Raw genomic sequence first — 17,574 nt, 5'->3', positions numbered from 1 at the left:
TCTTTTCCCTGGAGAAGCGGAAGCTTAAAGGAGACATGATAGAGACTTACAAGATCATGAAGGGCATAGAGAAAGTGGAGAGGGATAGATTCTTCAAATTTTCGAAGACTACAAGAACGAGAGGGCATTCGGATAAATTAAGAGGAGACAGATTCAGAATCAATGCGCTTCCAGAGGGTGTGACAGGATAGTGTAGGGTATTGGGGTTCAAGAAGGGATTAGATAAATTCCTGAAGGAAAAGGGGATAGAAAGGTATAGATAGAGGATCATTATACGGGTCCTGGACCTGATGGGCCGCCGTGTGAGCGGACTGCTGGGCATGATGGACTTCTGGTCTGACCCAGCAGAGAGGCACTGCTTATGTTCTTATGTTATGTTTATTGGCTTTTGATATACTGTCCTATCTTGGGTGGTGTACAATTTCTATCAGGTACTCTTAAGTATTTTCCCTCTCTGTCTCAGTAGGCTCACAATCTGGGGCAACGGAGGGTTAAGTGACTTTGCCCAGAATCACAAGGAGCCGTGCTGGGATCAGACCCATAACCTCAGGGTGCTAAGGCAGCAACTCTAAGGGTTTCCAGGCAGCCAGGACCCTCTCACAGATTTAGGAAAATGCAGGCGTGTGTTGCACCATCGACACAAAGACACGGAACAACCTCCCCACAACCATCAGATCTGATCCATACTACCTCACATTCCGAAAGAGGCTAAAGACCCAGAAAACTGACCCTTGAGCCTACAAATCACTTTACAACTGACCCTAGAGCCTAAAACCCGATACAATGGCAGGATAACTTCTTTTGTTCTGTGCTGGCAGAGGCAAGGGCTGCAACGTACACAATCAGCCACAAGACATTGGACTATAACGTCACCACCACCTTCTACCTCGTATCACCACTCATTAATCAGTACTAGGTCATCTCCCACCTCTCATACTGTTTCATAATGTATCACCTGTAGCATCTTTTGTACTGTACTAAACTGTATCTTTTTAAATTGCATTATACGTCGCCTTGAACCTATTTGGGCGACTCATAAATCTCAGATTCGATTCGATTAGGCATTTTAGTCAACTGCATATATCTGAGTAACTCTGCTTGTGAAAGGGTTGCGTCTCCGTCCTTCCCCCCATCCCCTTGCACAGAACAGAGGGCACAACCCACCTCTACTGCTCATAGTCTCCCTTTACTGAAAATTATCTTCTTGGCTGTCTCTCACTTGACAGACTCTAGTTTAGAAACGAGGTAGACGATTTTGTTTTATTTTAAAGAGAGGAGACAAAGACATACCGCACAGCGGTCTTTCTCTGTGAATGGAGGCCCTGGACAGTCACATGGGTGACATCCGTGGACCTGACTTGGTTTCGGTAGCACCAGCTAAGGTTAAAGCGCTGCCACAGCACGGCTCAGTAGATGGTGTACAAATGTGGCCAGCTCTGTCTACTGACTGATGAGCGTCTGTGGCTGGAGCTCTGCTCTGCCTGGGAATCAAGCCATGTGTACACTGGATAGTGGACAGTGAATCTGGTAGTCATTGCAGACTGCAGACCTCCTCCTCGGATTAGGGTTTTATTATCTGCAGATGTCTCACTGATGCTTATTTATTGCCAGCCTCAGATGTTCCTGTAAATTTCTCTCGGGCAGCATCCTATGTTGTGAGAAGGCAACAAACTCCTCCTCGGACCCTAGTCTTTTCTAGATGAAACCCATCCTAAGTGCTGCCTCTACAGCGAGGCACAATGGCTTTAGGCCAGGCAAGGAGCTAAAGCAGTTTTTGTAGGTTTTCTACTTCATTTGAATGAAATAAATGTGAAGGCCTGTGAGTTTGGAAGTATGTTCCATTCAGGGCTATTGTGGGTGAGGCGGTACGATGGGTTCTGGAACTGAAAGTTGCAGGGATTCTCATCCGGATACAAGAGTCGTGAGGAAAAGATGTCAGCCGTACAGCAGTGAGCAATCCAAAGCAAACTTTATTTTGTCAGCAGCGTAGACTGACAAAATAAAGTTTGCTTTGGATTGCCCACTGCTGTAGGGCTGACATCTTTCCCTCACGTATCTGGATTGTTCTCCCCATCGTAGAGGCCTCTCTGGCTTTTCTCTCCGGTAGGGATTCTCATGTCATTCTTGCTTTCCCTGAATTTTGTCATCTTTTGGAGGAGTGTGTGGCGCAGTGGTTGACGCTACAGCCTCAGTACCCTGGGGTTGTGGGTTCAAGCCCCGCGCTGCTCCTTGTGACCCTGGGCAAGTCACTTAATCCTCCAGAGCCCCAGGTACGTTAGATAGATTGTGAGCCCACCGGGACAGATAGGGAAAATGCTTGAGTACCTGATTGTAAAACCGCTTAGATAACCTTGATAGGCGGTATATAAAATCCTAATAAAACTTGAAAGACTTGAACAGAACAAGTCATTTCTATACCGCATAACCGGTAAGTTTGATGCGGTTTACAAAATTTAACAAATAATACAAACTAGAGAGAATTGATCAATTTGTGAACAAATGTGTCTTCAGTTGCTTTGGAACTCAATCACAAAGGTTTCAGTTGAATATGACTTGGGAGTGTCAGATGTCTAGTAAGAGGGTGGGGAATTATTATGTGTTTGTGTATGGGGTTTATTCGTTGTTTGTGTTGATTTTGGTTTGTATTGATGGTGGCTTTTTATTTTCAGTGGAGGCATGGCCTAGTGGTTAGAGCAGCTGCCTCAGTACCCTAAGGTTGTGTGGGTTTGATTCCCACTACAGTGCCTTGTGACTCTGGAAAGTCACTTAACCCTTCATCGCCCAAGTACAAAATAGAAACCACTTTGATCATAACTACACACAGAAAAAGTAGTATATGAGTCCAATTCCCTTTCCCCCCTTCTAGGAGAAATGCAGAATATCAAATAAAAGATATTTGAGCTTCACACACTTTACAGCACTGCATTGTGTAAGGGGGCTGTGCAGCATTTTTGTGAATAGAATTCAGTAGTTCTCTTTTAGTGGCAAGGAATGAGGAAGTAGGGGAGAAGACTCAGGAGTAATCTCTGGAAGTATTTCTTCATGGAGAGGGTGGTGGATGCATGGAATGAATGACCAACCATTAGAGATAATGGAGCCAGTTTCATAGCCAGAAAATGATTTTTGAATGGGCAAATGGGTGGAATGGGTAGGCATGAGGCATTTTCTTTCCAACCCCTGTACCCCTAATCACCACTGCCAGCCCAAAATATCTTGGCTGGCAGGGATCCTCAGCCTGAATGCCTGGGTCCCCAGAACACCATGACAGTCTTGGGCTGTGTTCCCAAATTCCAGTACCCGACCACCACCCGACCACCACCTGATGGGCCGCCGCGGGAGCGGACTGCTGGGCGCGATGGACCTCTGGTATGACCCAGTGGAGGCAACTTCTTATGTTCTTGGTTCTCGACATTGGTATACACTGCTTCTGAGTGGGCCTCACCTGTAAATAGATGGTCCCCCCTGTGACTGGATGGCTTGGCACTGGTGCAAAACTTCTGTGAGGGGGAGAAAGTGAGAAATGCTGAGAGGAGGTGAGGCTAGGTAGGTTTTTTATGTTAGCATACTAGGTGTTACTATAGTAAGAGACAGCCCACAGAAAGGATGAAGGCAGGATTTGCTGTTATGTCTCTTATAAAATTTGGTATGTAAAACACTGGGATGTAACCTGAAAACTCAGTAATGGCTAAAAAAGCTCCTTCCAGACATCTTGCCAGTTCTGGTATTAGGGGCCTTTGGTATCCATCTTATATCTACACACTAGCTGGTCCCAGATGGGGAAGTCTGCTTTTTCTTTCGCGTTAATAACGTGGATTCTGCTCTAACCACAGGTAGGTGAGAGGGGCCACTGGCTAGAGCAGAAAGCCCTTTCGGGTAGTTAACTTAGCAGGGTTTAAAAAAGGTTTGAACAATTTCCTAAAAGAAAGGTCCATATGCCATTAATAAGATGGATTTGGGGAAATCCACTGTTTATTACTAGGATATGCAGCATAAAATCTGTTTTACTCCTTGGGATCTTGCCAGGTATTTGTGACCTGGGTCGGCCACTGTTGGAGACATGGACCTTCGGTCTGTCCCAGTATGACAACTCTTATATTCTTATGAAATGCATGCATGTACCAGTGGGAGATGAAAATCCAGAAAGGGTCCTGCCCCCCCCCCCCCTCCTTTCATCCAGTTTGCAGGTGGGAAAAGAAGAGAAGGAAGAGGTGGTGGATGAAAAAAAGAGCAGGGAATTCAGCACAGCTGTGTCAAATTCTGTAAGGGGAACAGGAGACAGAATCAGCAACTCACATGACTCTTCCCCTAGCTCCGGACCTTCCAAGTCTGCCAAAGTCAGGCCCAGATTCTCAAAACTTTAACATCATTGCTAAACTGTTTTCCGGTTTGCCTGTATGCAGTTTAGCGGCAGATTATCAAAATGGATTATCGCTGTCTTTAACGAGATTTCTAGCAGTCTCTGACATGCAAATGGGCTCTTCAACATTGAAACGAGCCTTCTGGTGGATTCTTAAAAAATGCTATGGAGGATGATGTTCTGGATGCTCTCTGAGGAAGGCGAGTCCGCCGAAACACATCAATAAATAAGCATCATAAATATCCTCCTCCTTAGTTTCTTTTCGAGCTTTATCCTATGGCATCAGGAGTTGGAATTTTATTAAAGTATCTTCCGCTGCTGGTGGGGGGGTGGCAGCTTCTCGGTGCAGGGTTGAGGTGTGCCAGGAGGCAGAGTGAGGCAGGGCTGAATTCAGAAGCGTAGCCAGGTTTTGACATCAGGGGGAGCAGACCTTTTGTAAAACAGGTGCAGGTATAAGGCTGAAGGGCTCATCTGCAGAGGCGCCGTTCTATTCAAAATCTATTTGGGGGAGTAATAGCTCCCCTTGTGCCCCATCATGCTATGTCTTTGGCTGGCATGTCTCCTAAAATCTCCCTCTTGAATACTGGGCCACCTTGGCACTCCTCCCTCTTCCCCTCCCCCCACTGATCATGGCAAGAAGAGAAGGAGGACAGCAGTGGCAGGCCAGGCTGTGTCTTCATTCTCTGCTGCCCTGGGCCAGACAACGGATTTGACCCTAAGTTTCAAGTTTATGGAGATTTGATAAAAATCGCTTTTTTCATAGATTACAAAGCGATGAACAATAAAAAAAAATAAAAATGGGGGAGACAAACAATTTTTGGGGAATCACAGACGTACTTTCGACGAGAGGGAAATGGAGGGAGGAACTACAACTTGGTATAGGAAAGAGAACAGAGAAGGGATAAAACAGAGGGGCATTTATTTGATCAATGCTCGCCTGCTTCGAGTGGGAATATTGAATGGACTCCAAAGGCACTGCACAGCCACGCGGTTCAAATAATTGACAGCTAAAGACATTATATAACACAAGATATAGATCCTCATTGATTTGTATATAAAAAGAGAAAAGTTTTTAAAAAAATAATTTTTGGAAATATATCTTCTGATATATCTCAATATCTCACAGTTAGTCTTCTATATATTCATGAATAATATCATGAATATATAGAAGACTAACTGTAAGATATTGAGATATATCAGAAGATATATTTCCAAAAATTCTTTTTTAAAAAACTTTTCTCTTTTTATATACAAATCAATGAGGATCTATATCTTGTGTTATGAATGAGCTTTAATGAGAACATAAGAACTTAAGAAGTTGCCTCCGCTGAGGCAGACCGGAGGTCCATCTTGCCCAGCGGTCCGCTCCCGCGGCGGCCCATCAGGCCCTTTTGCCTGAGCATTGGTCCCTGACTAGCTTTATAACCTATCTCTACTCCTATTCCTGTAACTTACCTCTACTCCTATCCCTATAACCCATCTCTACACTTATCTATACCCCTCAATCCCTTTGTCCTCTAGGAACCTATCCAAGCCTTCCTTGAAGCCCTGTACAGTGCTCCTATCTACCACAGCCTCTGGAAGCACATTCCATGTATCCACCACCCTCTGGGTGAAAAAGAATTTCCTAGCGTTTGTTCTAAACCTGTCCCCTTTCAATTTCTCCGAGTGCCCCCTTGTACTTGTGGTCCCCTTTAGTTTGAAAAATCTGTCCCTGTCTACTTTCTCTATGCCTTTCAGGATCTTGAAGGTTTCTATCATGTCTCCCCTAAGTCTCCGCTTTTCCAGGGAGAACAGTCCTAACTGTTTCAATCTGTCAGTATATGAGAGCTTCTCCATACCCTTTATCAGCTTAGTTGCTCTTCTCTGGACTCCCTCAAGTACCGCCATGTCCTTTTTGAGGTACGGCGACCAGTACTGGACACAGTATTCCAGATGTGGCCGCACCATTGCACGATATAGTGGCAGGATGACTTCCTTCGACCTGGTGGTGATACCCTTTTTAATGATACCCAACATTTTGTTTGCTTTCTTCGAGGCTGCGGCGCACTGCGCTGATGCCTTCAGTGTTGTGTCAACCATCACTCCCAGGTCTCTTTCAAGGTTACTTACCCCAAGTAGTGATCCCCCCATTTTGTAGCTGAACATCGGGTTTTTTTTCCCCACATGCATGACCTTGCATTTCCCTATGTTGAAGCTCATTTGCCACTTTTTGGCCCACTCTTCCAGTGTCGTTAGATCCTTTTGGAGATCTTCGCAGTCTTCCATGGTTTTAACCCTGCTGTATAGTTTGGTGTCATCCGCAAATTTAATGACCTCACATTTTGTTCCCACCTCTAGGTCGTTTATGTAGACATTGAACAGGAGCGGTCCCAGCACTGACCCCTGCGGAACCCCACTCGTGACCCATTTCCAGTCTGAGTAGTGCCCTTTTATTCCAACCCTCTGCTTCCTGTCCGCCAGCCAGTTTTTGATCCATTGGTGGACCTCCCCTTGCACCCCGTGGTTCCATATCTTCTTAAGCAGTCTTTCGTGTGGTACCTTGTCGAAGGCTTTTTGGAAGTCAAGGTAAATGATGTCTATAGATTCCCCTTTATCTACCTGGCTGTTTACCCCCTCAAAGAAGTACAATAAGTTTGTAAGGCATGACCTACCCTTACAGAAGCCATGCTGACTCGACTCTAGCTGCCCATTGTTTTCAATGAGTTCACAGATGCTGTCCTTAACCAGCGCTTCCATCATCTTTCCTGGGACCGAGGTCAAGCTCACCGGCCTGTAGTTTCCTGGATCACCCCTTGAACCCTTCTTGAAGATGGGCGTGACATTCGCTATTTTCCAGTCCTCCGGGATCTCTCCAGTTTTTAGGGATAGGTTGAATATTTGTCGAAGTGGCTCTGCTATTTCGTTCCTTAGTTCCTTGAGTACCCTTGGGTGAATGCCGTCCGGACCCGGCGATTTGTCGCTCTTTAGCCTGTCTATCTGCCTGAATACATCCTCTTGGCTTACCTCTAATCTGACCAGCTTAACATCTCGGTCTCCATTTACGATCTCCTCAGGTTCCGGAATGTTGGTTGTGTCTTCCCTCGTAAAGACTGACGTGAAGAACTCATTTAACTTGTCTGCTATCTCTTTTTTATCTTTTACCACTCCCTTTCTGTCTCCATCATCTAAGGGTCCCACTTCCTCCCTAGCCGGTTGTTTCCCCTTAATGTACCTGAAGAATGATTTGAAGTTTTTTGCTTCTCCCGCCAGTCTCTCTTCGTATTCTCTTTTTGCTTTTCTAACCACTCGGTGGCACTCCCTTTGGTGTTCTTTGTGCTCCTTATGGTTTTCCTTTGTTCGGTCTTTTTTCCATATTTTGAACGATGATTTCTTGTCACTTATCGCCTTCTTCACTGCATTTGTTATCCACACCGTAAAAAGAAATAAGCGCCCAAAGATAAAACCTGAGGGCATAAAATCGAGAACTGCTTTCTCTTCTGTGTATCAACACAGACATCAGGAAAACCCCATACTTTCCCACCCCAAAACAACGTATCATTATTACAAAAATAAAGCCTCATCGCCCAGGGCTCCTTTTACGAAGCCGCGTTAGCGGCTTTATTGCATGCAACTTTTTAGCGCGCGCTAACCCCCGTGCTAGGCGGAAAACTACCGCCTGCTCAAGAGGAGGCAGTAGTGGCTAGCTCAGCTGGAAAATTAGCGCACGCTATTACGCGCATTAAACCACTAACGCGGTTTTGTAAAAGGAGCCCCCAGTCTTTATCAGACGCAAATGTCACTAAAAGTATAGTTCTTACTAATTCATCTTCTAAAGATGTTTCCAAAAGTTGTGTGACTTTCAAGTTGTCCATTAACAATTCTTCCTGTCCCAGAGCCTGTCGTTTTTTTTCCCTGGCAAAAAATATGTACGGGAGAAAGGAGGTACAATTTCTTTAGGAACCCCCAGTATTTCCATCAGATATTTCTTAAGCATTTCAAGGGGGCAATATTTTTTGATTGGGGAAAGTTGACAAAACGTAAATTCAACCTCCCATTTTTTTCCACTTTATTCCTCAGCCCCATTAATCCTTGTCCATACACCAAGGCACTAGATTTAACCTCCCTCAGATCTTGTTGAGTGTCCTCTATTTTTTTCTCCAGTTCAAAATTCTTTGCTTCCTGGGTGATTGTGCATGCTTTACAATCTTGCAAGGAAATAGCCACCAATGTCTTATTCCCTGAAAAAACTTTTTCCAAAGAGCCACTGCATCCCAGATAGAATCTAGTGTAACAAGGGTAGGTTTAATCATAGGAGTTAAAGAGAGCTCACCCCGTTCTGCTGCTGGTCAAATCTCTCAGTCCGGGAGCCTACTGGGTGCTGTCTCTCCACTCCTCCTACTGCACCTTCAAGTCCCAAGAGAAACTCGGGATCCGCTCCCATGGCAGCATGTGACCCTCCAGCATCTCTCTTCAAGCTCTGGTCACTCTCCTCTGTCGATGCAACACCAGCCGCTAAGCTTCCTGTTTCTCACGGTTCTATTGACTGCTCTGGGTGTTCCCCCATGCCTGGGTCAGAGGGCGGAAGTCTCTCCTCCGGGCTAAGCGTCGTGTCTAGCGTCAAATAGCCAAGTTTTTAAAACTCTCCAAAACATTATTATTACAATATCTAAATTCTACTGGTAAGCCATTCCACATTTTTGTTGCTGCAAAGAACACAGGAGACTGAAAAATCTCTTTAAACCTGGCTCCTTTAAATGATGGTCAATGCAAAGCCAGAAAATCTCTCAACCTTACAACATTATTACGGGTTGAAAAAATAATCAACAAAAGTATATATTCAGGAGCCATACCATGTAATATCTTGAAAATTAACACAAGTTTAACATACATTCTGGCATGAACAGGCAGCCAATGTTTGGGGTCTTAATCGGCAGTGGTGATGCACTGTCAATTTGGATAACTCTCCCCGTAAACCTCCCCTTTTACGAAACTGTGATAGCGGTTTTTAGCATAGGCCGGCGCACTGCTCCTGATGCTCCTATGAGCGTCAGGAGTGGCGCAGAGCATTCAGCGTGCCAGCCTATGCTAAAAACCGCTATTGCAGGGTGCTAACAACCACTTTCCCTCCAAGCCAGTGTCTCTCAAACTGTGTACCACAGCACAGTGGTGTGTCCTGAAGAGTTTTTTTGTTTTTTTTTAAATCTTTATTCATTTTTAAACTTATAATAAGTGTGATAACATATCCATACAAATAACCATAAATATATCACTTAATAATCAACAATGATTTATTTATTTAAAAAAATTTCTCACCCGCTTACACCTAAGTGGCTTACAAAACACAATCGTAGTGGGGTCCTTTTACTAAGGCGTGCAAGCCGTTTTAGCGCATGCTAAACGCTAAAGCGTCCATTATATTCTATGGATGTGTTAGCGTTTAGCGCGCGCTAAAACGGCTAGCGTGCCTTAGAAAAAGGACCCCAATATTAGGACATACATGCGATAACATATAAAAATGTAAATCTCCATAATTCCTCCACATACAATAACGTCGACGTCTCCATAAAGTATTAATATTCATTTGTTTAAACACCTCTACAAACAAAGTAGTTTTCAATACTTTCTTAAACTTTTGTAAATCCGGTAGTACTCTCAGTGGTCCAGGTGTGCCATGAGAGATTCCAGAATTTTACTTTATTTTTTAAAATTCCCTTCATAAGTATACACTAGACTAGAATAATAATAATAATAACTTTATTCTTCTATACTGCCACAATCTTGCGACTTCTAGGCGGTTTACAATCAAGAGAGCTGGACATTCAGCGAGTTACAATATACAGATAGTCAGAGGAAATACAGAGTGCAGAAACATTTAGGAAGCAGAATTATAGATATACAGTTTGCTGAGCGAGAGTATAAGGTATACAGATTGGAAGAAATTTCCAAGTGGGCCTGCTAGGAGAAGGCCATGCAATTCAAAAAGTACAGCGAAAATTACGATAATAACAATTTATATATGTCACAGAGCCAAGAGTTCTATGTGCAATTCTGAAAGTACAGCGAAAATTACAATATGATAATAATAACAATCCTATATAATAAAAGGCTAACTCGCGCATGCGCATTCCTATTTGTGTGCTTCCATGATCAGTAGTTCCGTGGCCGCAGGAATGCGCATGCGCGGACCCCAGGCTGGACATCCTGCTCTCCTGTTACCAGTGTTACAACGGCCGCTCAAAGTTTTTCGTGGTGACGGCTCCTCAATTTCGGCAGTCGGCCGCCGAGGGAGGCGGGGAAGGCAGCCGCTGCTCCCGGAATCCACTGTTGTTGCCGTTGCCGCCACCGTCTCCTCCCCGGCCTGGGTGCGCAGCGTGGGGAGCGGGGCAGCAACGGATGCAGCAGTAGTGGCGGCTCAGGGGGGGTGGTGATAGCGGCGATGCCGGCGGCAGTTCCCCCCGCGCAGAAAGTCTCCGGGTAGGTTCAGGGCGGCTGTATTTGGCTGTTTGTCGGAGCCCTATTACTTGCGCCTAGAGGACCGGCAGGAGAGTGGCGGTTGCGGTGGTGGTTTCACAATGGTGGCGCCGGCAGTTTGTCCACTGTTGGAGGTTTATTAAGGTCATCTTGCTGGAAGGGAGACATAAGAGAGATACCGAGTGTTGGGCTGGGAGGGGAGAGAAGCGATCTACCTCGGGTGATTCAGGCAGCAGTAGCGTTTACAATTTGCTGCTGTTACCGGCTTCAGGCCTTCTTCTCTGGCGGATCCTGCCTACTTCCTGTTTTCATGAAGACAGAACCCGCCAGAGAGGAATACCTGAAGCCGGCAACAGCAATTAATTGTGAATGCTGCTGCTGCTGCCAAGAGGAAAGGGAGCAGAGGGGGAGAGAATGGCTTGGAGGGAAGAAGACATGGCAGGGCATGGAGGGAAGGAGGAAGGTATGCCAGACCAAGGGAAAAGGAAGGGGGAAAGGAAGGAGGAGATGCCATATGGAACAGATAGAGAGAGAACAGACAATGGATGGAAAGAGAAGAGAGGGCAGTGAATGGAAGGGGCAAGACAGAGAGTGAATAGTAGATGGAATGGGTAGAGAGAGGGAGACAGATACTGAATGGAAGTGTGGGGGACAGGGGAAGCAGACGTTGGAAGGAAGTGGAGAGGAGAAAGAAAAAAGGTCACATGCAGGATTGAGGGAAGAGCATAGAGTTAGAAATAAAGATAGACAGACAGGGAGCCAGGGACAGACAGAAAGAATGACACAGACAGAGAGCGTCCAAGGAGAGAGACAAATTAAAACAAAAAACAGACATACAGACATCTATTCTAGCATCCGTTAATGGAGAGAGAGTCAGGGAGGAACTGGAGGGGGAGAGGGAAAAGGGGCTGCTTTCTAGCACCTGTTAATGTAACGGGCTTAAAGACTAGTTTGTATATATCACAGAACCAAAAGTTCTATGTGGACTTAAGAGGGGAGAGAGGAAAAGGGTAAGAGGTCGGGAGGACCGTTATTGAGGAGAGAGGGAAGAGCAGGTCAGTTGTTTAGGTATTTCAGGAACAGGTGTGTTTTTAGGCGCTTCCTAAATTCCTCGTAGGTAGTGGGCGAAAGCAGTTGATCTAGGTCTTTACCCCATAAGACATGTACGTTGCTTACACAAGAGTCTGTCAACGTTATGAGCGTGTGTGTGTGTGTCTGTAAGGATGCAAACGCCCAGACAAGCACCATTCTTGGACTTAATTGGTCCTTGAAAACTAACGCCAAGTAATTTTAGTTTTAGTTTATTTTTTATGCCGCAGTTCTCCTAACTTGAGCAACAAAGCAATCAAGGCTTTGTTACCATTTGGATCTTCTTATCGTTGTGAACTTGGATTTTCAACTCTGACAGAAATGAAATTGGAAAACAAAAGAGAACGACTGCAGACGATGGATGATGAAATGCGCGTTTGCTCGTCGACTATCGAGCCGTGGTTTGAGTTAATTTGCATTCAAAAACAAGCACATCCGTTGCATTGATAAAACAATTCTATTCTTGTTTCACCGTTGTTACCATTACCCATACATAGCTTAAAAAACTTTAAATAAATAACTCAGATTTAGGGGTCCTTTTATTAAAGTGCGCGCTAAATGCTGCGATGTCCATAGGAATATAATAGATGTCTTAGCACTCTACATCGGTTAGCGCACCTTAATAAAAGGACCTCTTAATTTTTTGTTGGTTTTGCAATTTTATAATTTCAATTATAATGTGCTGCGAGAAACATTTGGGTTAGGACAGTCTTTAACTTGTCCAAATTTTATCCAGTTTGTTGTCTGGATAGAAGCAACCAGTCATCTCAGAATCTGGATAATCAGGCCCAGATTCCGTAAAGGGCCCCCTGTCTCAGAAGCCGCCTAAGAGGCTTTTGAGAATCGCACACAGGTGGCCTAAGCTGCCTAACCACCATGACTCTCTAACTGGCACCCATTTTACAGGCGCCGGTTAGAGAATAGCATTGCTGCTGAGCTGCTCACTGTCTTCGTGGGGGGTACGGGTTCCCTGCCATGGCCGCTAAACTGATCACGGCAGGGAGATTCCTTTGCCGTGATCAGTTCAGCAGCTGTGTCTACTTGAAATGTAGGTGGGGCTAGGGAGGCGCCTAGGAGTGCGTAAGCCACTTACGGGCAAAACCACGCCTAGCCTTAGGTGAGCATAGGCGGCTCTATGTGCCTCCTTAGGCTTGCCGAGGCACCTACAATGTAGGCGGCCTGCCACGAGATTTAAAAAAAAAAAAAAAGTGTCCCAATTGACAGGTAGAGGGCGGTAACATAGAAACATAGAACATGACGGCAGAAAAGGGCCACGGCCCATCTAGTCTGCCCACACTAATGGCCCACCCCCTAACTACCTCCATGAAGAGATCCCACATGCCAATCCCATCTTTTTTATAAATCTGGCACGCTGCTTGTCTCAATTACCTGTTGTGGAAGATTATTCCAGCGGTCAACCACCCTTTCCAGCGGTCAACCACCAGAAATATTTTCTGGTGTCGCCATGAAATTTCCCACCCCTGCTTTTCAACGGATGCCCTCTAGTTGCCTTGGGTCATTTAAGGAAAAAGAGATCCTCTTCCTCCTCGATATGGCCTGTGACATATTTGAACATCTCGATCATGTCTCCCCTCTCTCTGCGTTCCTCGAGTGAGTACAGCTACAACTTACCCAGTTGTTCCTCATACGGGAGATCCTTGAGACCTGAGACCATCCTGGTAGCCATTCGCTGAACCGACTCAACTCTCCGCACATCTTTTTGATAATGCGGCCTCCAGAATTGTACACAGTATTCCAGATGGGGGTCTCACCATGGATCTGTACAACGGCATTATGACCTTGAGCTGACGAAACTTCTACGGATACAGCCCATGATTTGTCTAGCCCTGGATGAAGCTTTCTCCACTTGATTGGCAGTCTTCATGTCTTCGCTAATGATCACCCCCAAGTCACGTTCTGCGGTAGGCCGCCTAAAATCATGACGCCATTTATAGAATTTGCCCCTCAGTGTGGGCTACTGTCTGAACATGGTGATAAATATCCAGATTTAATTTAAACGCTGTGGCTGGCATTTTTTTAAAGAATACTGACTATATAATTTAAAATACTGTGCACTGAATTTTCAAAATTTGTATCATTTTAGCAGAGGTCTGAAATCAGGGGCAGTCCCTGAAAATCAGGGACATCTGGTAACCATAACTTTGAGTGATATTTTTATGGCTGTGTTCCTCTAGAGATGTCATGGGGATGCTGCTGCTGGAGGACCTTACTGGACTGTCACAAAACCAATTTCTTTTTAGGTCTGTGATTCATTAAGTTGCTAGGACGAGTCAATGGCACCCAACAACAGAAATTCCAAGTTGCCCTGTTCCAGGCTGGAGTCTTATTGGCCTCTCCTGTTTTTGAACTTATATCCCAAAGTGGTGTGGGGTTTGTATTATCTGATTCTTCCCATTGAAATCAGTGCTGCAGGCTCCATAATGGGCATACGATGAAGCTATTAAATAGTAGATTTAAAACAGACTGGAAAGAATATTTCTTCACACAACGTGTAATTTAAATCTGGAAATTGATGCCAGAGAATAAGGTGAAAGCAGTTAGCTTAGCAGGGTTTAAAAAAGGTTTGGCTAATTGTCTAAAAGAGGAGTCCTTAGGCCATTATTGAGATGGCTTGGGGAAATCCACAGCTTATTCCTAGGATAAGCAGCATAAAATCTGTTTTATTACTTGGGATCTAGCTAGGTATTTGGGACCTGGGTTGGCCACTGTTAGAAACAGGATGCTAGGCTTGATGGACCTTCAGTTTGTCCCAGTATGGCAATTCTTATGGTTTTATGGGGTGGTCAGAAAGGTGTGTGGAAATCTCCAGCATGGAACTGGGTAACTTGACATCTCTGTTCATCTCTCCTTTACAGAGCTGCCAAGTTACCCAGTTCCAGGAGGGAGAGATTTTGTCCAGTCCTGGATTTGTACTCACATCACAAAACAGTGCTGGATTAGTAATCTTTGCTCCTAATCAAGGTGGAGTTGTCATAAATCTAGGACTGGCTCAAAATCTCCCTCCTAGAACTGGGTAACTTGGCAGTTTTGCCTCTACAGTCAGTGAGAGGTGTGACTGCTAGATTCCTGCACTATCACTGTTCACTTTTTATGTTTATATTTTTGTTGTTGTTGTCCAGATGAGGTCCTACATTCCTGGGCTAGCCTCTCTTCTCAGACAGCCACCAGCTCTCAAGGATGGCGCACCCCAGTGGACTGTGTGCGAGCCAATGAACTGTGTATTGCAGAATCCAACTGCATTTCCCGTTATCGTACCCTGCGCCAGTGCTTGGTTGGCCGGGACAGGAACACCATGCTTACCAACAAGGAATGCCAGGCAGCGCTGGAGGTGCTGCAGGAAAGCCCCCTGTACGACTGCCGGTGCAAACGGGGCATGAAGAAAGAGCTCCTGTGTCTTCAGATCTACTGGAGTATTCATCTTGGAATGACTGAAGGTAAAAGGATGCCAGAAAATTGGGGGTAGGGGTAGGGAAGGGCTCATTGTCAGATGTCACTAAGGAGGAGTACATAGGGTTTCATTGCTAATGATAAGCACAATGTTTTATGCTAATCAGTCACTGTCATGGCTGTTTACCAAATTTACCAGGTTAAGTCTAGCAATGTCTACACAAGGGACGTATGAAAATTTGAGTTATTCTGGAGACCAGATCATAGTTGACTCAGCAAATTTCATGAGTCACCTCGGCAAAGGGAAAACATTATTTATTTATTTAAGTAATTTTTTTCTATCCTGTTGTCTCCAAAGAGCTCAGAACGGATTACTGGTTAAACATACATAATATGCAGTTAACAGGTTACAATTTGCCATAGTTACAATACAAGTTTTGCAATACTAGTTTGTATCCTAACGACACATACTAGGGATCTAACACCAGCATAAGTGGAGGGGCATAATCGAAAGTGTGCTTAAGTCTGAGGTTGGACGTTTTGTGTAAGATGACCACACACCCTGTAGGAAAAATGTCCATTTTCAAAGCTGCCAAACGTCTATCTTTTATTTTTGAAAATGAGCTAGGTATAAGTTTTGTTCCTTAGGACATCTACCTTTCTTGCCCATTTTCAAAAATAAAAACGTCCATGTGAAAAACACACAAAAGCAAATCTTGTAGACATACCCACCAACTACCTTGTCTGATCGCGGCAGAGGAATCCCCAGCAGCTGAGCCGAGTCGCATGCTACAAATGATGGGGCTTCCCCCTCCAAATGCATCTTGGGATGTAGTGAGAGGGGACGAAGGCCCTGATTGATTCAAAACGGTGATTTTGAGCCATTCGGGGCCTTTGGCCCCTCCCAGTGCATAAAACTAAGGTTTCTTAAAATGCTCTTTTCCCTTCTGATGCCTCTTCAAACTCGTTAATAAAGAAGCATGATTATGACTTCATGGATAACACAAAAAGAAAAACTGTGGAAACGATGATCTTGATTCCAAGTTTTATTCCAAGTTCTTCATCAAATTAATTGCACAATAAGTGCAGTAGAATGTCATCTCAAATATTACACAGAAAGAGATTGTGTGTATTATTTGAGATGACATACTACTGCACCTAATATACAAATTAATTTGACGAAGAACTTGGAATAAAACTTGGAATCAAGATCATCGTTTCCACCGTTTTTGTTTTTGTGTTTGCGTGTGCACTCTTTTTATCTCCACTATGGAAGTCTGTTTGGTGATCTTCTTGTTTTGCTTGTGACTTTATTGATGCCAGTAGGAGGAAGCGCAGTCCTGCTACGAGACTCTCATTTTGTCTTCAGGTTTTGATATCCCTTTCTATCTCTAATTTAAGTACATTCAAGTCTGCTTTAACCACGTATAGGGCAAATTTCTGTGGCTAGGTCCCTTTAATTTTTTTTTTTTTTTAAACTTTGCCTACATCTACGGCAAGGGTGTCAAAGTCCCTCCTCGAGGGCCGCAATCCAGTCGGGTTTTCAGGATTTCCCCAATGAATATGCATGAGATCTATTTGCATGCACTGCTTTAATTGTATGCTAATAGATCTCATGCATATTCATTGGGGAAATCCTGAAAACCCAACTGGATTGCAGCCCTCGAGGAGGGACTTTGACACCCCTGCTCCTCAGTGTATGTGATAAAGCATTTTGTGGCTATTTTCCCTTTTCCACACACAGCTGTGTGTTAGTTTTTTTTCAAAATATTTTTGGAAGGGCATGTCACGGGTGGGGAATGTGTTCTGATTAACCTGCGCTAACTGGATAATGCAGGGTTAATGCTGGAGCAATTAGGGGGGGAATTCATCAAGGGGCACAGCTGGTCCCATCAGACACGCCCATCCAGCAGACACAAGAGAAGTGGTTAAGTGCAGATGCTATCAGGGGGCCAGTCTCACAAATCATAGGGAGGCTAGCAGTGTCTTTCATAGTGTGGTTGTATCTGGTATCTCTGTCATAGGGTTGTGTGCAGTACTAAGGTTGCCAGATTTTACTCCTGTAAAATCTGGACCCATAGCCCTGCCCCCAGACCCACCCAGTTCCACCTAGCCCTGCCCCTTGATGCCCAAGTCACGCCCTGTCCCGCCCCCCAGCTTTACCTCCCCCAGCCCCTCAACCTGTTCTCGTCCTCGGGACCCTGTCAGTATGGCATCTGCACATGCATGGATGCAACATGATGATGTCACATCACCGTGTTGCATCA

General features: G+C 44.8%; 1 protein-coding gene across 2 annotated transcripts in view; it reads left to right on the top strand.

The window, feature by feature from the left end:
* The window catches only part of GFRA2 (GDNF family receptor alpha 2), a 256,914-nt gene that overhangs the window by 126,435 nt on the left and 112,905 nt on the right, over positions 1-17,574 (top strand). For both annotated transcript variants that reach the window (XM_033950513.1, XM_033950512.1), the window contains exon 2: positions 15,040-15,354. In XM_033950513.1, coding sequence (XP_033806404.1) covers positions 15,213-15,354 — 142 coding nt within the window. In that variant the 5' untranslated portion in view covers positions 15,040-15,212. The remainder of the gene's footprint in view (positions 1-15,039; positions 15,355-17,574) is intronic.

Source organism: Geotrypetes seraphini, chromosome 6 (genome assembly GCF_902459505.1).
Source record: "Geotrypetes seraphini chromosome 6, aGeoSer1.1, whole genome shotgun sequence".
NCBI lineage: Eukaryota > Metazoa > Chordata > Amphibia > Gymnophiona > Dermophiidae > Geotrypetes > Geotrypetes seraphini.
Note: the sequence above shows the minus strand (reverse complement) of the source record. Positions and strands in the feature narration are given on the sequence as shown.